Here is a 20611-nt window from a genome sequence, read left to right as displayed (position 1 = left end):
ATTGGTGCAGCACCCTGTCCTCCCCCTCCCTCCCCTCTCTCCTCAACCCCCCCCTCTCCCTTCTCCCCACTACCCCCTTCCCTCCTCCCTCCTCCCCTCCCCCTCCCCTCCTTTTAAACATTAAAATGCGAATAACTTAAAAAAATATAACACCGATTTCAATAAAACTCTTGCATTATCACTGAAGTGACAATGGTGAGTAAGGTGGGCCTAAATTGTCGCGCTATCGTTCGGCTGAAGTTCAGTCACGAACAAGATAACAATCGAGTGTTTTAGTATATAGATGTTCCAAAACGTCCGCTCAATACAATTTCGGTGACCTACGGTTTGAAGTAGATTTCGAACTTTTTAATAACCTCTAACCTTTACCTTTCTGCAGTGCCCTTAAATTAGTGAATGTGCCATATGCAGTAAACTGATTTCTGCAAAATAGCTTTCTCACATTCCCTCTAAGTAGTCAATACAGTATTTTCAGCATTGGTCCCCATCTCCGGAATTATACACTTTCATGTTTGTAAAAGTATTTCAACCATACATAGATACTTGAAATTATCAGCGACATTTAGATATGTCGCCAAAAACGCACGAGAGCATGAGCTGTCGAAGACCAGAGGACGGTCCTTCAGCGGAGACGGTACTCTTCCCTTCTTAGTCACTCAAAACAGTCTGCTCAGCCTTGCGCAAATGCGTGGCAGTGAGACCCACAGACCATTAATAATGATATCTCTGCAAAACGAAATTGCAATGTCGACATGACTAGAGAGGCAACACCAAGGTAATAACTGGCTACGGTAGGGTCAAGCGCAATATACTACGGGTGCTGCACTGTAAGGAGTTTGTACGTTCTCCCCGTGACCTGCGTGGGTTTTCTCCGAGATCTTCGGTTTCCTCCCACACTGCAAAGACGTACAGGTATGTAGGTTAATTGGCTGGGTAAATGTAAAAACTGTCCCTAGTGGGTGTAGGATAGTGTTAATGTGCGGGGATCGCTGGGCGGCACGGACTTGGTGGGCTGAAAAGGCCTGTTTCCGGCTGTATATATATGATATGATATGATATGATATGATATATTCTGAGATAGACTTTGGACTCTAACATAACGAAATTCAAAAATGATCTCGAGGATAATTTGGGTTACCAAAAATGCATGTGACCCTTCTGGATAATGCACTCAGTGGTGCAATAACATTATATAACTTCATAATGTTTAAATTTTATGCATAAACACATGGCAATTGTCTAAAGATAATTATAAATCTACGATTAAAGTATTTGAAGGCTCCAAACTTAATCCAGTCCATTAATGCGATCCACGATTTAAACAACAATTTGAAGCTTTCTATAATATGAATGCCAAACAGTAACCAGAGGCCTTGTGTAACCTCCGTATTATCTCTCTCTTCCTTATAATAATCACCATGGCCTATCAATGGTATTTGATCATATCGAGTATTCGTTTTGATCTTGCTTTACGCCTGTATCTCATTCAGAACTTTATTTTCACTTGCAGTGTCCTTATCATTTTGGCCAGTTCTAGATTAGCCATAGTTCAATTGTGCGCATAACTATTTAACTGGTCAATAAAACAATTAATCAAAAACAGATGGGTGTATTCTGCAGATAGCCACGACTACGGAGATCATGACAAATGGTTGAGGTTGAACTTGCGAAACCCTCTTATTACGTGGCTGCGATAAGAAAACACGGGAAGTGGTCTGTGCCCGGCGGCACGGTGGCGCAGTGGTATAATTGCTACCTCACATCGCCAGGGACCCGAGTTTGATCCTGACTGCGGGTGCTGTCTGTACGGAGTTGGTACATTCTTCCTGTGACGGCTTGAGTTTTCTCCAGGATCTCCGGTTTCTTCCCACACTCCATAGACGTGCAGGTCTGCAGATTAATTGGCCTGGGGCAATTTTAAATTGTCTCTGGTGAATGTAGGATAGTGGGTTTTTTTTGTGCGGGGATTGCTGGTTGGAGTGGACTCGGTGGGACGAAGGGTATGTTCCGCGCTGTAGCCCTAAACTAAACAAAACTAAATTATGCCAGAAAATGGTGGAGACATATTCCATCGTAGACCTCAATCGGTTGCTGGAATCGATATGCAAGGAAAATACTTTGTAAGGCATTTGATGGAGATGAAAAGACTGCGCATGGTATTAAAAATGTGCAGAAAGATGGCCTTTCTCCTAACTATAAATATTCGTTAATAGACAATAGACAATTAGGTGCAGGAGGAGGCCATTCGGCCCTTCGAGTCAGCACCGCCATTCAATGTGATCATGGCTGATCATTCTCAATCAGTACCCCGTTCCTGATTTCTCCCCATACCCCCTGACTCCGCTATCCTTAAGAGCTCTATCCAGCTCTCTCTTGAATGCATTCAGAGAATTGGCCTCCACTGCCTCCTGAGGCAGACAATTCCACAGATTCACAACTCTCTGACTGAAAAAGTTTTTCCTCATCTCAGTTCTAAATGGCCTATCCCTTATTCTTAAACTGTGGCCCCTTGTTCTGGACTCCCCCAACATTGCGAACATGTTTCCTACCTCTAACGTGTCCAACCCCTTAATAATCTTATACTTTTCGATAAGATATCCTCTCATCCTTCTAAATTCCAGTGTATACACGCCTAGTCGCTCCAGTCTTTCAACATATGACAGTCCCGCCATTCCGGGAATTAACCTAGTAAACCTACGCTGCACGCCCTCAATAGCAAGAATATCCTTCCTCAAATTTGGATACCAAAATTGCACACAGTACTCCAGGTGCTGTCTCACTAGGGCCCTGTACAACTGCAGAAGGACCTCTTTGCTCCTATACTCAACTCAAATTGTTATGAAGGCCAACATTCCATTGGCTTTCTTCACTGCCTGCTGTACCTGCATGCTTCCTTTCAGTGACTGATGCACTAGGACCCAGATCTCGTTCCACGTCCCCTTTTCCTAACTTGACACCATTCAGATAATACTCTGCCTTCCTATTCTTACCACTAAAGTGGACAACCTCACACTTATCCACATTAAATTGCACTTGCCATGCATCCGCCCACTCACACAACCTGTCCAAGTCACACTGCAACCTCATAGCATCTTCCTCACAGTTCACACTACCACCCAGCTTTGTATCATATGCAAATTTGCTAATGGTACTTTTAATCCCTTCATCCAAGTCATTAATGTAAATAGCTGCGGTCCTAGCACCGAGCTTTGCGGTACCCCACTAGTTACTGCTTGCCATTCTGAAAGGGACCCATTTATCCCCACTCTTTGCTTTCTGTATGTCAACCAATTTTCTATCCATGTCAGTACCCTATCTCCAATACCATGTGCTCTAATTTTGCCCACTAATCTCCTATGTGGAACCTTGTCAAAAACTTTCTGAAAGTCAAGGTTCACGACATCCACCGGCTCTCCCCTGTCAATTTTCCTGGTTACAACCTCAAAGAATTCCAGAAGATTAGTCAAGCATGATTTCCCCTTTGTAAATCCATGCTGACTCGGAACGATCCTGTTACTACTATCCAAATGCTCCGCAATTTCGTATTTTATAATTGACTCCAGCATCTTCCCCACCACTGATGTCAGACTAACTGGTCTATAATTTTCCGTTTTCTCTCTCCCTCCTTTCTAAAAAAGTGGGATAACATTAGCTACCCTCTAATCCACAGGAACTGATCCTGAATCTATAGAACACTGGAAAATGATCACAATTTCTAGCGCCACCTCCTTAAGTACTCTGGGATGCAGACCATCAGGCCTTGGGGATTTATCAGCCTTCAGCCCCATCAGTCTACCCAACACCATTTCCTGCCTAATGTGGTTTTCCTTCAGTTCCTCCGTCACCCTAGGATCTCTGGCCACTAGAACATCTGGGAGATTGTTTGTATCTTCCTTAGTGAAGACAGATCCAAAGTACCGGTTCAACTCGTCTGCTTTTTCCTTGTTCCCCATAATAAATTCCCCCGCTTCTGTCTTCAAGGGACCCAAATTTGCCTTGACTATTTTTTTCCTCTTTACATACCTAAAAAAGCTTTTACTATCCTCCTTTATATTATTGGCTAGTTTACCCTCGTACCTCATCTTTTCTCCCCGTATTGCCTTCTTAGTCATCTTCTGTTGCTCTTTAAAAGAGTCACAATCCTCTGGCTTCCCACTCTTCTTTGCTTTGTTGTACTTCTCTTTTATTTTTATGCTGTCCTTGACTTCCCTAGTCAGCCAAGGGCGCCTCTTACTCTCATTGGAATCTTTCCTCCTCTTTGGGATAAATTGATCCTGCAACTTCTGCATTATTCCCGGGAATACCTGCCATTGCTGTTCCACCGTTTTCCCTGCTAGGGCCTCCTTCCAGTCAATTCTGGCCAGCTCCGGCCTCATGCCTCTGTAATTCCCTTTGCTATACTGTAATACTGACACTTCCGATTTTCCCTTCTCCCTCTCAATTTTTAGAGCAAAACTTATCATATTGTGATCACTGCCTCCTAATGGCTCTTTTACCTCGTCCCCTTATCAGATCAGGTTCATTACACAACACTAAATCCAGAATTGCCTTCTCCCTAGTAGGCTCCAGTACAAGCTGTTCTAAGAATCCATCTCGGAGACACTCCACAAACTCTCTTTCCTGGGGTCCATTACCAACCTGATTTTTCCAGTCTACCTGCATATTGAAATCTCCCATAACCACCGTAGCATTACATTTGCGACATGCCAATTTTAGCTCCTGATTCAACTTGCACCCTATGTCGAGGCTACTGTTTGGGGGCCTGTAGATAACTCCCATTAGGTTATTTTTACTCTTACAATTCCTCATTTCTATCCATACTGATTCTACATCTCCTGATTCTATGTCATCCCTTGCAAGTGAGTGAATATCAATCCTCACCAACAGAGCGACCCACCCCCTCTGCCGACCTGTCTGTCTTTTCTATATGTTGTGTACCCCTGAATATTCAGTTCCCAGCCCTGGTCCTCTTGTAGCCATGTCTCAGTGATTCCCACAACATCAGACTTGCCAATGACTAACTGAGCCTCAAGCTCATCCACTTTATTTCATATACTTCGCGCATTTAAATACAACACTTTAATTTCGGTATTCACCTCCCCTCTCACGCCGGTCACAATTGACCCTGACCTTACTCTCTTATCCCTTCTAGAACTTCCCTCCCCATTCATTCGAGAGTCATTTGCAATTTCTCCTGTATTCGCTTCCTCTTTAACTCCATCTTCATATTCCCAGTTTGTCAACCCCTCCACGCCACTACTTAGTTTAAAGCCACACTTGTAGCACTAGCAAACCTACCTGCCAGAATGTTGCTCCCCCTGCTGTTAAGGTGTAACCCGTCCCTTTTGTACAGGTCACCCCTACCCCAGAAGAGATCCCAGTGGTCTAGAAATCTAAATCCCTGCTCCCTGCACCAGCCCCTCAGCTGTTATCTATCGGGACCATTATATGGTCCCGAGAGATAACAATCAACATTAAAGCAAAGTCCCAGGACCAGGATCTGACATTTGTGAAAGCTTGTTGAAATTCTGAAATATGTTGGGTAGGTCTTCCGCCTAATTACGCAGATATACCATTTATTTAAATTTGGAACTGTTTTAGATTATGAAGAATTATACAATCATATTCCACGGAAGCAAACCTTCTGGGCCAATTTATAAGAATCCAGCAGAATTTAATCCCTTCCTCTGGCCTTACACCTAAAGCCTCCTCTTCTCTCCTATCTGACATGCTTTCGGCTGCTTTTCAACTCGAGCCTTTGTCACACATTCCACTCATCTGCCCGCACCCTCCGCTGTATGCACCTATTACTAGCCAGGCATTGCTGAGCCCCCACTTCCATTCGCAGATTTCTCGACCCTTGTCCCTACTGCGACAATGTGTTTAAATAAGAGCCGCGAGCAGAAATGTTGGCACTCCATTCCCCTCACAGATGCTGCTTGACCCGCAGAGTTGATCCAGCACTTTCTGTCTTGCTGAACATTCCAGAGTCTCCTGTTCCTTTCACTCCATTCAGTCCATTGATTACCCCGACATTCCCATCAATTATCACACTCTACCCGCCCCAGATTCCACACCTCATCCAAACACCAAGGATAATTTCGAGGAGACAATTAACTTGTCAACCTGCACATTCTATTGGATGGGAGAAGGTCGTGCAATCTCTGTATCCGCAGATCAGGTGGTCAGGTTTGAAGACAGGAGCTGTGAGGCCGTAATCTGACCAGCTACGATGATCCGCCGCCCTAATGTTTGGAGAATCACACAGCTCGCATCCAGAATTGGTAGGACACGGGATTCTAACTGCAGCGGACCTGATGCCAGTTACGATTGCTTCAGATGACTTTAAGGAGATAATTAATGCAAATAAAGGGGAATTTTAACAGTAAATCCGGTAAAATGTTGGCGTAAAGCAGGTGGAAATTCTTTATTGGTGATTGCCTTCAACAGACATTTATGCAGTTCGTATTTATCTTTTATGTGTTATATATCTGTTAATCTAAATGCGATGATTTGCTTTTACCAAGAGTTAAACGTCATACGCGGACATGAAGGCAACCTGCCCGAAACTAAAATCAACATCTTAAACGAGAATATTGAGTAGGCCAATGGCATAGGAATGAGCAAGCCAATTAACCAAAAGTGAGTACCCAGCCGTAAAACTTCCAACAGACAGGTGATCCAATCTTAGCATCCAACAGAGATGTATTAAAACTACTAAGTTGATTATTGGCACCAGATACGTTTCACTCCTATCATTGATTTATGTTTGAAATTGTGATCACGAATACGCTGCCTAATTCGTCATAGACAATAATAGACAATAGACAATAGGTGCAGGAGTGGGCCATTCGGCCCTTCGAGCCAGCACCGCCTTCACCGTGATCATGGCTGATCATGCACAATCAGTACCCCGTTCCTGCCTTCTCCCCATGTCCCCTGACACCGCTTTCATTAAGAGCTCTCTTGAAAGCATCCAGATAATTCCCCTCCACTGCCTTCTGAGGCAGAGAATACCACAGCTTCACAACTCTCTGAGTGAAAAAGTTCTTCCTTATCTCCGTCCTAAATATCCTACCACTTATTCTTAAACTGTGGCCCCTGGTGCGGGACTCCCCCAACATCGGGAACATGTTTCCTGCCTCTAGCGTGTCATGTCATTTTTAAAAGCGAATTTTACATTTTTTATTAGCGAATCATTATAATCCATCAATAATTTAATATTTTCATCTGATATTTTCTCATCAATTTTTTTAAATTATCCTACTTCATATTACGCTGTGATAACGATATCACCCATTACACGATGTGTGGCAAGGAACTGCAGACGCTAGTTTACACCGAGGGGAGACGCAAAATACCGGAGTATCTCAGCTGGAAAGGCGGCGTCTCTGGATAGAAGGAATGGGTGGTGTTTCGGGTTGAGATACTTTTTCTATGATGATGTTTCTTCGTCCTTTACATCACAGTAAACATAGGGCAACTGTGACTAATGGCTAAAAGACAAGAATTCAAGTTGATTCAAACTGGTTATGGTGCAATGCACCACCTCTAACATGTCAACCGTAAGCCTATTTGGAATGTAGAAATGTGCGTAGTTTACCGTTCAGAAGAATGAGATGATAGGCTGAAAGTATTGTTGTGACCCTGGCCCTGGCATGACTGGCCCAATCGTGTCAATTATGAAACGAAACTCATCAGATTCTACGCATCAAAATACAGCAGAATTTGAATTACCAGTCATTTTGTTATTTAACGTCAATTCGAGCAGACGATACAAGGCCATCGGGCAGACGATAGAAGGCCTTCTACGCCCGCACCTCCAGACGCAGGAACAACTTCATCCCCAAGGCCATAGCTGCTATGAACCGGTCCTGCTGAGCCGGATGGTCACATCGCACAGTGAACCGGTACAGATCTACTTGCACTTTATTCTGTTTTAAAACTGTTCTAATTTGTTTCATTGGGTTGTTTAAATTAATACTGACTAGCTAATTAATTTATTGCATCGTATGGCAGGCGCATTCCCAATTTCGTTGTACCCCTGTACAATGACAATAAAGATATATTGTATTGTATTGTATTGAATTGTATTACGGGCTCTTGAAATAGATGCATCGTTAGCCAAATTTATTCTCGTTTTGTGTCGTTCAGAATTGAAGTTAAAGTTTATTTGATATCATTGGCCTGCACTGGTTTGATTCGTACTGATGAGAACACGATAAAGCAGGATTCGACTTCAGTTATTTTTATTTAGGTGAATTAATTTGGGGAACAACAAGACATATTCTTCAGAACACTAAGAGCGGTACTTTTCGCTACAAAGGACTCCTAAACATTTTCGTGATATTGAGAAATATAACATAGCACGTGAAAATTTACGGACACAACAACTAATTGGCAATGCTGAAGAAGTACGCGAGAATAGAATTTCAATACAGAAGCAGGTCAATGCCATCAACTGAATTCTCTAATACGGTGAAAAATAATATTTTGTGCAGTCCTTTCTTGTCTTCGCTTGCAATTTTAATCGCATTCTAAAATTATGTCTGTTGTGATATTCTGTTTCTTTGAGCAGAATTTTACCCAATCTTCAATGGTTCCTCGTACTGTCATTGGTCTTAATTAAGCTTTATTCAACCAATCCACTTCTTGAATGTTGCGAAGTGAACGAGAAAGTGAAGACTCCACCTGGAATTTAGCTTCAATTTCTCTAAATGCAAGTTTCTTCATTGATCATTGGAAATTTTATTGGCAATCGATGAACCAGCAACACTTTCTCTCGAAGTCCTTCCTATGTCGGCAAAGACATATTACAACAGAATACGAAAGTCGTGAGGATTATTTGCTGATGGCAAGTCTACCTTTTCAAACACCTAAGAATCGCAGAAAATGTTCTGTTTTGGAGGCGTATGTTGCGATAAATGCCCTTGAGACGATGTTTGGTCAGCGGAATTCTGCCGTAAATCGACGGCTCATTACGAAGACTAGCAGTTACAACCGTATTAGACATGAAGTGTAATCATGCAGAATGAGATGGCCACTTGAGGAAATATAGCGGAGAACAGGCAACATCTATGCAAACTGCTCGCCGCAATTAAGAGACAAAATCATTTCCATCCACCATGAACTTATTCGTGCTTCCTATAAGGCGTGGGAATGTATTTCCATAAACCTTCTGTGATCCGGTTCCACTTCATTTTCAGCCAAATTATATTGTCCAGAAGGGTACCTTTCCATGGAAGATTGCTCCAAATCCCACTGACGGTTACCGCAGATCTGAAATCGAAGGAGAAACCAGGTTTCAGAAATATATATTGTTGTTCTCTTATTTCGATAACAATGTGCATTACTGCGGAAACCCCAAAACCATTTACGTCATGGTGATACAGTGATTACGTTCGCATTGTATTAAGCCCAGACGTCTCAACTAACAAATCCCACCTTGGCAATTATGTAATTTAATCCAATTCATAATGTGATCCCAAAAAAATAATGTTAGCAATTTTGTTTAATTTAGAGATACAGCGTGGAAACAGGCCCTTCGGCCCACTGAGTCCGCACCGACCAACGACAGGCCTACACACACTAGGGACAATTTACACTTATACCAAGTATACAAACCAAGCCAATTAACCGACAAGCCTGTACGTCTTTGGAGTGTTGGGAGGAAACCGAAGATCTCGGAGAAATCACACAAACTCCAAACTCCGTACATACAGCACCCATAGTCGGGATCGAATTCTGTTCTCCGGCGCTGCAAGGCAGCAACGCTACCGCTGCGGCACCGGCCCAGTAATGATCACCACGAAAAGGTCTTAATGAGATTGAGGTGGAAAGAGCAAGGTTTGTTCATCATGTGGCAATGCTGTTGGTTCTAAAATGCACCTTGAAGTGGTCCACGAAGTTGTAAAATATTACGTTATCATTCCAAAACCTCCCACGATAATCTGGGAATGGCTCACTAATTTGGGAACTGTGCCTGGCAGATTAGTTCAGCAATAGTTTGACGGCCATTCCGGCATTGTCAGCGTAGTGTTTTGCACCGTCAACAGAATGCACATGAGCAACTCACCTCAGCTACTCCGACACTGCTTTTAAAACTAGTGAACTACGAAGGAGAACAAGGAAAGAATACGCATAGAAAGGCCAGTGCCCGTTTACCCCTTGAAGCTGCACATTATCCTGACTTCGAAACACAACATAATTCTTTCAATCTTCCTGCGTCTAAAACCTACAACTCCTTATCAACAGCATAAAGAACCTTCTCCAGAATAACTGCAGCAATTCAAGCATAATGCACACAGCTGCCTTTGCAAAGGCAATTAGTTGTCAGAGACAGTCAGTTGACAAAAATCAAAGAGAAATAGTGGCACATATAAGCAATGGTGGACATCCCACTAAACCATTTAAAAATGTGTAAGGAACAAAATGTTTGTTTTCTAAATATGTCTCAATTTACATTAGCATACTAGTCCTTGGGATTATAGTTTTATATAGTCTTAATTATTGTCTATTTCCCTGAAACATGCTTTGGCTGCTCGAAATCAGCTTGTCGCCGAGTGCGTCCATTCAGCGCTAGAAATATGTTTGTAACTAACTGGTTATTACCGAGGTCAATGTGGTGACCATTTGTACATCCACTTGGCGAGTGACACCGCTGTGTCATTTCTACGGTCATATTTATTTTATTTACATTAGTTCCGTTAGGTCTCTGCGCAAATCCTTGACGTTACACTTTAAAAAAATGCGCAATGTTCATTAAAGATAGAAGTGTAAAACGACTTTAATACTTATATGTGGTGATAATACCACTCAGGCAGCAGTGCAAAAAATATTTATGAACTCATAACCGAATCATTTATTGTATATTAATACGGGGTTTTGTAGCTGAAGTTCAAATAACATTTTAGCTAGTGCAGATGTATTCATCGCTTCCACTTTGTAGGCAGCATAAGGTTCTCTTTCAAACAACAAATCAGCAAATGGGCTCCTACTAATCCCTTCTTTGAAATCCCGAGTAAACTGCCCACGAGGACTATGAGCGGCAACATTTCATTTCATTCCCAACTTATTCCTGAGAGAAAGTTCTCTGCGCTGCTTTATCACTTCCAGTGACAGCTTTGTAGAACTTTTTGGTGCAGTGGATTGAGTTCAATGGATTAATGCAAACACCTTCTAATGTGCACCTGTTTGCCTTTGTTTTCCTATTATTAAATCCCCAGATACATGTTTTAATCAGATCCGCGCTCATTTAAAAATATTCATAACAGGTTTTACTAGGTTTGTCCTATCTTGTTACTTTTTTTCCTGTTTTTGCGTTGTTAGCCTATTTTCATATTGTGAAAGATTATAAAATACTGATGGCCCTGTTTCTTCATAATATGACTTTTTTTCCCTTAAATTGGATACTACCTATATTTTGTAGTTAACGTGAATGGTGTGTCTAACGATAAATAAACATGTTGCAATGGATATATCGTATGTGCTCCGAAATATCCCTTTGAATATTCCCTGATTCTGCCGACCTTATCCATCACTCTAACAGGAACATGCTGGTCCTGAATTCTCCCAATCTCATATTTAAAAGCCATCCAGTTGGCAGACGTCCCTTTTCCCGACAACAGCCTCTCCCAATAAACCATTGCAAGTTCCCGTGTAAAGTCTTCAAAATGTGCCTTGCTCCAATTTAAGATTTATTTGTGGATCAGCCCCATGTTTTCCCAATCACCATTGAAAAACGAATTAAATTGTGGCGACTCTACCAAAAGTGCTCAATTCCCCCACTGCCTCTGCCAAGTAGGTGATCCAACAGAACACGTTTCCTTGTTGGGCCATCTACATATTGTTTGAGAAAGCATTCCTGCACTTTTTTAAAGATATTCTGCCACATTCTAGAGTTTGTGCGCTATGGAAGTTCCGAGCAATAAGAGGGAAGTTTCAACACTTACTACGACCCTATTATTTTTTCAGTTATCTGTAACCACCATACACACCTGATCCTCTGCTTTGAGGTGACGACTGTGGCGGCTGTAATACAATCACTACAAATGAATTACCCCCTTCTTATACCTAACTCCCACGCATGCAACTTCACTCGGCCACCCCAAGCATATTCTCGGTAAATAGTGACCGTGCTGTTCCTCCTAATGTAAATTCGACTGGTCACATAGATAATATATAGCACATCTACTGTAAATAAATGGGATTATTATCACTTCAATGGAATGGACAGTGGAATTTGGCGTAGTTGCTTTGAGTTTAGAGTTTAAAGATAACGCATGGAAACAGGCCGTTCCGCCTCCAAATCCTCACCGACCATCGATCACTCGTTCATACTCATTCTATGTTATCCCACCCACTCCACACTAGAGGCAATTTACGGAGGCCAATTAACCTACAACCCGGCACGTTTTTGGGGATGTGGGAGGAAACTGGAACACTTGGAGGATATCCACGTGGTCACAGGGAGAATGTGCAAACTCCACACAGACAGTACCCAAGATCAGGATCAAACTCGGGTCTCGGGCAAGCTCTGCCTGCTGCGCCAACGTGCCGCCACTGTTGTCCTTATATTTACAGTCCTACCAATAGTAAAACAGATGTGATTGGAAAGACGGCCAATGACCACGTTTTAATTCGAAGAAAGGAAGCACATGTTTTTGTTTAACAATGTTAATTAAACGCTGTCTATATCTCAGTGTAGGAAAATAACTGCAGGAGCTGGTACCAATCGAAAGTATCACAAAATGCTGGAGTAACTCAGCAGGTCAACCTGCTGAGTTACTCCAGCATTTTGTGATACTGTCTATATCCCTATCGCACCATACAGTCCCATATCGTACCATACGAAGACAATCTCCGAAAAAAAATACGCTCCCGCTGTTAGATTCGGTTTGTCACCGAATACTCCAAGAAACCTCGACAGATATACTATAGAAAGTATCCTTGCAGTTTACATCGTGGGGTCACGCATGACAATCCATTTCACAGCGATGCAAGAGGTTACAGAGAGTTATGGGCCACCATTGGGCGCCAGGTCCAGCAGCCTGCCACACGAATAGATTCAGGTACAACACTTTCCTACAACTAATTGGTTCTTGAAGTAGCCTGCACAATCATAACCCCCCTCAACATCGGGAAACTACAAACAACTACCTCTAACTTTGCCCTGGACTTGTTTCTTTTTCCCAAATTGCCTTTGGATTGTCTTTCCTGCATAGTCCCTTTTTCTTTTTGGTGTCAAAAAGAATTTGTGTGCCCTGTATGTACATTTTTTGGATTTGTGTGTTGGTTTGAGACTATGCGTCTGCGATGCTGCAGACATGATTTTTATTTTATTGTACGTAAGCCTGCTTGTATTAAACTCCTGTGCTGTGGACAAAGGGGTTGTATTCTGTACTGTGTTTACCATGACATTTAAAACAAAAGAATGATGCATTGAATCTTCTCGATGAAATTAATTTTGGACTTACATGTTTTTCTCCAGTAGCTTTCCTATTCAATAGTCTTATTTTTGTCTTGAATGGACTCATGTACCAATTGAAATTGATTGCACACAATACTAATATTCAACCCCTCAAGATGAACGCATACCTAACTTGGAAATGCAGTGCTATTCTTTGATACGGTATCAGAATCTCCCCCCAAAAATCTGCAGATTTATTTAAGCATCTCACAAATTAAAGTGTGTCATTATCTCAACACCATTTCTCAAGAGGATTTCGAAATTATTTATGCGCGCTAGTCTTAAAACAGTTTCCTATATAAAATGAATGAATACATTCTCGATGCAACTTAACACAGTTGCCAGCAAAACGAATGTGTTATCATAGGTCCTGTATAAGCTGTGATGACTGCCAGCACGTCTTTCGTATGTAGAAATGTTGGCGGAAACCCATGCAATCAGAGACAGCATCTGAAATCAGGATCGAACTCGAAATTATAACCATATAACCATATAACAATTACAGCACGGAAACAGGCCAGTTTGGCCCTTCTAGTCCATGCCGAACACTTTCTCCGACCTAGTCCCATCTACCTTCTCTCAGACCATAACCCTCCAATCCCTTCCCATCCATATACCTATCTAATTTACTCGTAAATAATAAAATCGAGCCTGCCTCCACCACTTCCACCGGAAGCTCATTCCATACAGCCACCACCCTCTGAGTAAAAAAGTTACCCCTCATGTTACCCCTAAACTTTTGTCCCTTAATTCTGAAGTTATGTCCCCTTGTTTGAATCTTCCCCACTCTCAAAGGGAAAAGCTTACCCCCGTCAACTCTGTCCGTCCCTCTTAAAATTTTAAAAACCTCTATCAAGTCCCCCCTTAACCTTCTGCGCTCCAAAGAATAATGACCCAACCTGTTCAATCGCTCTCTGTAGCTTAAGTGCTGAAACCCAGGCAACATTCTAGTAAATCTCCTCTGTACTCTCTCTATTTTGTTGACATCCTTCCTATAATTTGGCGACCAGAACTGCACACCATATTCCAGATTCGGCCTCACCAATGCCTTGTATAATTTTAACATTACGTCCCAACTTCTATATTCGATGCTCTGATTTATAAAGGCAAGCATACCAAACGCCTTCTTCACCACCCTATCCACATGAGATTCCACCTTCAGGGAACAATGCACAGTTATTCCCAGATCCCCCTGTTCCACTGCATTCCTCAATTCCCTACCATTTACCCTGTACGTCCTATTTTGATTTGTCCTACCAAAATGCAGCACCTCACACTTATCAGCATTAAACTCCATCTGCCATCTTTCAGCCCACCCTTCCAAAAGGCCCAAGTCTCTCTGTAGACTTTGAAAATCTACTTCATTATTAACTACACCACCTATCTTACTATCATCTGCATACTTACTAATCCAATTTGCCACACCATCATCCAGATCATTGATGTAAATTGCAAACAACAGCGGACCCAACACACATCCTTGGGTTACTCCACTAGACACTGGCCTCCAACCTGACATACAGTTGTCAACCATTACCCTCTGGTATCTCCCATTCAGCCATTGTTGAATCCATCTTGCAACTTCACTATTAATACCCAATGATTTAACCTTCTTAATCAACCTTCCATGTGGAACTTTGTCAAATGCCTTACTGAAGTCCATATAGACAACATCCACAGCCTTGCCCTCATCAATTTCCCTGGTAACCTCTTCAAAAAATTCAAGAAGATTAGTCAAACATGAACTTCCAGGCTCAAATCCATGTTGACTGTTCCTAATCAGGCCTTGTTTATCCATATGTTTATATATATTGTCCCTAAGTATCTTATCCATTAATTTTCCCACCACAGACGTCAAACTAACAGGTAACAGCACCAGCAATTATGAGGTAACAGCACCAGCAATTGCGCCACCAGGCCGTCAACCAAATTCATATGAGCTTCAATGCTCCAACAATAGATTAAGCTCCAAATAAGTGATACTTATTAATTGCTGGACATTTCCATTTTTAATTTGGAGCCATACGGAAGGCAATTTTTCTTCTCATTCCCTTCATTGTTACTAACTTGAATTCATTGTTCAGCAAAATAACATATTGAAACGATGGCATCAGTTATGGTTCCAATATAAATGCGCGCGATTCATTGCGCCAATGTATACTAACTTTGTTTAACTGGTTACTTCAGATTGACCAACTTAGTTAGCCTTTAACGTCAATGCTAATTTTAGTTCAGTTGAATAGTAATCCTTTTGAAATAGATCTATCATGCGATTTCACCCCTGCCCCCCACCCCTCCCCAATCGACCTTGTGTTATTTCCTCAATTGCTCGGTGCTTTCAATATGATAGTAACCAATGTAAGGATTGGAACCAATTCTCCAAATTTCATATGACTCAACATTTTATTGGCCTGAAATGAGAAGAACGTTCTTCTTCGAATTCGTTTGAATTTACTAAATTACAGGGCAGTCGACTCTTACGCAATGTGACGATTCAAGAGCAAGTGGACAGATATTTTAGGGAAATCGCTGGATATGGTGGTGAGAGCAGGGAAGTGACATTGACTTAAAAATATAGTAATAATCGCGAATGGTGAAACAATTACCAGAGGCTGCTTAGTCTAACACTTCTTCGATTTCTTATGGAGATTTGCCTGGCGTCAAAAAGCATTATTTCTAATAAAGTTACGCAAACAAGCAAACAATTCTCACTCAATTTATTTCTTAACATAACCTATTTCAATCCAAGAGGTTTTAAGAAGGCACGCCTCACCTCATAAAATCCTGTTGTATCCATGTTCAAAGTGTATGATGTCTTTCCATGTTCTGCCGACACGCTCGCGCTATTCTTGATATTATTCGTGAGTGCGGCCGATCCATGCAGCTTCAGAAGCATAAGATGACTCATGGCTTCATCTGGTGTCACCTCATCAATGAAATCTTGTGGGTGATTTTCATTATCACGCGCCTCCCTGTAACTGGGCGGCATTTGAAGATTCACGCTGGCCTTTTGAACTCCGTGGGGCGAATTGCTCCTCCGCGGAAAATATGACGTGTCTCCAACGCAACAATGACTGCCAGAATAATTTCTGTTTCTATGTACCTTAATGCCGAGGATTACAATTGCCACAAGTAAAATAAATGAAGTTGTGCCAAACAAAATCATTAGATATAGTTTTACGTCAGTCTTCCATGGACCAATTGTCCCAAACAAGCCTTCATTAGATGAACTGTCTGCTAAATCGTCCTGTACTGACACATTAATCGTGACGGTGGACGAAAGGGATGGAGTTCCTTTATCCTTCACGACAATCACGATTTTCTGCCTGAGTGAATCTTTGTGTCCAAAGCGGCGAATTGTCCAAATCTCGCCAGTTTCTGGAGCTACAGTAAATAGGCTTTCATCCGTAGGGCGACGAAGCTCATAAGAAAGCTGCGCGTTCCGTCCAGAATCGGCATCAGTGGCCGTGACTTTTGAAACCAAGTAACCTGAGTCTGCAGATCTTGGAATGGAATCATCAATTGCAGATAAAGGCGATATGATCACTGGAGCATTGTCATTCTGATCTATGATGACCACTTTCACGGTGACGTTGCTGCTGAGCGGCAAGATCCCTGCATCCTTTACTTGCACATGGAATGTAAAGGTTTTTGTTTGTTCATAGTCAAACGATCTACGAGAAAACAGCGCCCCACTGGTCGGGTTTATTGAGACGAAAGTGGATGAAGGCAACCCGTTTATCAGGCTATCCAAAATGGAGTACGCCAATTGAGCATTCTGATTAGAATCTGGATCAATTGCTGGCACAGAACCAATTGAAGAACCAATAACATTATTTTCTGTTACGTGCACCGTAAAAGAAGGCTGCGTAAATCGTGGAGCGTTGTCATTTATATCCGAAATTTGAACTCGGATTAATTTCTTGGTCGAAAGTGGAGGCGAGCCACTATCTGTGCATGTAATTGTAACATTATACTCCCCCACCTTTTCACGATCTATGTTACCACGAGTGATTAACGTGAAGTAATTATTAAAAGAAGCATTCAGATTGAAAGGGATATCTCCGGGGATACTGCAAGAAACATTGGGTGAGTTTTCATAATCTCGGTCCCTAACTCCTATAAGAGACACTGCCGTATTCGCAGCAATATTTTCTGGTATTGTGTTGAAGGTGGACGTTGTTATTATTTCAGGCCAGTTATCATTAACATCGCTAATCTTTAATACAACTTTACAGTATACTGGTATTTGTTGAGTGCCTCTGTTTTCAGCTTGTACCAAAATTTGATAGCTATTTGCTTCTTCGAAATCCACAGCCCCAATTACCCTGATCTCGCCGCTCGCTGGGTCCAAACTAAACAATTCGCGTACTCTATTGGGAGTGTGATCGCTGAAGGAATATATTACCTCGCCGTTTACGCCTTCGTCCAAATCCTCGGCTGTTACCTGCACTATCAAGGAATCTTTAGGCACATTTTCTGGGGTTGTGATTTGATAAATGCTTTGCTTGCAGACCGGAGCATTGTCGTTCACATCAAGCACAGTAATAATGATCTGGGTAGTTCCGATTTTTTTCGGGTTCCCGCCATCAGTGGCCGTCAATGTTAATCTATGTGTCGTTTGCTGCTCGCGATCTAGTGGTCGTTCCAGTACCAATTCTGGGATATCATTCTGTTCACCATCTGTTTGCAGTTTTAAACTGAAATGCGCGCTTGGATTTAGCTGATAGGAATGAACACCATTTATTCCAGCGTCTGCGTCCATCGCACTCGGGAGTGGAATAATCGTCCCGACCGGTGCGACCTCAGATATTGCTTTGTTAATTTCCTCTCTCTGGAATCGGGGCGCATTGTCGTTTATGTCAAGTATCTCAACTTCAATGCGATATATCTTAAGCGGGCCCTCGATTATGGCCTCTAACATCAACACGCAACTGAATCTATGTCCACAAAGCTCTTCTCTGTCTATTTTATTTTTGATAAATATTGCTCCCGTCCTCAGGTTCACGGCGAGGTGCTGTATTTTCTTTTCTGATGCAACTCTAAATCTGCGCTGCGAAAGCTGCTTAATCTCTAGCCCGAGATCCCGGGCAACATTACCAACAAAGGCACCAACCTTCAGCTCTTCTGGAATTGAGTAACGAATATTACGTTGCACTGAACCGGAAAGGTGGAAGAGTAGCACATGAAAAACGGAAAGTTGCAACACTCGGTTGTTGAGCGGTGCGACCATTCTGGATTAAATTAGCCCAGTCATAGCCGCCGAATTTAAGGATTTCTTCCACCACGTTGGAAAGAACGCCGACAATGAAAATGCTGATTACCTTGAATATGTCGCCGAAAAGCTATATTTCTTTCCCAAACATACGAGCGATTTTTCTTCTGCGTTAATATGAGATACAGAAATCCTTTCAGCTGAAATATGAGTCCAGAGCGTGGAACAATGAAACCGTTCCCTCTCCTCGATACTGCGCAGTGCTTGTTCAAAGGAGACTGATGCAGGATCCTCGACTGCATTTCATCCCCTCATTGGTAGAGAGCGACACATAGGGACTTGACCAATTATAACAGCAAATGCTCTTAAAGCAACAATGCCTCCGCTGTGTTTCGGAAGATCTGCTTTGTGCATTTAACGGTGTGCAACGTTATCTTTTGCAGCCTAATATTTATAAAATTGTGTATGTTATGTACTCTTTGAGTGCAGCGTAATTAAAATTATACTTCCCATGATTGTAAATCATGTACTTGATGGATATTACTTACCCATTTTTGAAGATAGATTGCATTGAATAACTGAAAGCGTTCGTTCCTAGTGCCTTTGAATATTATTTGCATGTTTATGCAATTATTCACCCACCTAACATACATTGAAAGTAATCTGCCATTAACATACAAAGTCTCTCATCATGTGGAATGTGGCTGCCTTGTAACAATATTGTTAGTAATACAGAGAACCTCGTCACTTGGCTTTTTTCGCAATAACTTGCTGGGAAGAGTAATTGAGGCGCACGTGTAATATCATATCATATATATACAGCCGGAAACAGGTCTTTTCGGCCCTCCAAGTCCGTGCCGCCCAGTGATCCCCGCACACTAACACTGTCCTACACCCACTAGGGACAATTTTTTTATTTTTTCTACATTTACCCAGCCAATTAACCTACATACCTGTACGTCTTTGGAGTGTGGAGGAAACCGAAGATCTCGGAGAAAACCCACGCAGGTCACGGGGAGAACGTACAAACTCCTTACAGTGCAGCACCCGTAGTCAGGATCGAACCTGAGTCTCCGGCGCTGCATTCGCTGTAAAGCAGCAACTCTACCGCTGCGCTACCGTGCGTGGGTTTGTATGATATGATTTCATACAATAGTTATGTAAGTCCACCATGTATAGATAAAGAATCCGAGTAAAATGAGACTGAGGCCCACGCTGTGACTAAAAAAATATTTAGTTTATTCGCACTCCAATAAGCTAACCATTATTCTGAAATGTTTTAGAGCATACGTAATCTCTGAGAACGGTTCAGTGTAATTTCGAATGGAGCCGCTGAATGTCTCTATATTTTTAACGTTATTGTGTTCAATATTCAAGAAAATTTATCAACCTATAAAAGGAAACCTGCAGCATAGCCCGTTCTGCTCGCTCAAGCATAAAAATTGGGTACAATGCAGAGTGGAGGTGACCGAGATCTTCATATTCCAATGTGTAAATGTTACTGACAGTTTTTCCTGATACAACTATATAAACGACATGAACGAAACCAGTGTCTCTTCGTCCCCGGAAGACAAAGGAAATTCGTAATTTCTTCATTAACTCTGGCCAATTTCCACAGTTGCTCCAGCGAAAGGATCCCATCCGGACGCATCACAGCTTGAGGTGGCAACAACTGTGCCGAACGCCCCACGGAATTGCAGAGTTGTCAATGCTGTCTAGTCGATCACATAATCCATGTTTTCCCCACTGTCGACGCTATCTATACCTCACGCTGCCTCAGTAAATCAGCGATATACCAAGTACCGGTGGAATTCGATCACTCTCTCTTATCTGTTCATTGGCTAAGGATGAATTTTTGATGTCCCAGTCTACTTCGTTATAGCTCATGCCCTTTTCATCTGCACTTTCTCTGTAGCTATAATGCCAAA

The 20611-nt window shown here is 42.1% G+C and overlaps 1 protein-coding gene across 1 annotated transcript in view; it reads right to left on the bottom strand.

The window, feature by feature from the left end:
* Window positions 1-8238: 8238 nt before the first annotated feature.
* LOC144599768 (uncharacterized) overlaps window positions 8239-20611 on the bottom strand; it is a 34909-nt gene continuing 22536 nt past the window's right edge. Inside the window, exon 3 of the mRNA XM_078411005.1 lies at window positions 8239-9279. Coding sequence (XP_078267131.1) covers window positions 9145-9279 — 135 coding nt within the window. The 3' untranslated portion in view covers window positions 8239-9144. The remainder of the gene's footprint in view (window positions 9280-20611) is intronic.

This window comes from Rhinoraja longicauda, chromosome 14 (assembly GCF_053455715.1).
Source record: "Rhinoraja longicauda isolate Sanriku21f chromosome 14, sRhiLon1.1, whole genome shotgun sequence".
NCBI lineage: Eukaryota > Metazoa > Chordata > Chondrichthyes > Rajiformes > Arhynchobatidae > Rhinoraja > Rhinoraja longicauda.
The sequence above is the reverse complement of the archived record's forward strand: the minus strand, read 5'-3'. Positions and strand labels throughout refer to the sequence as shown.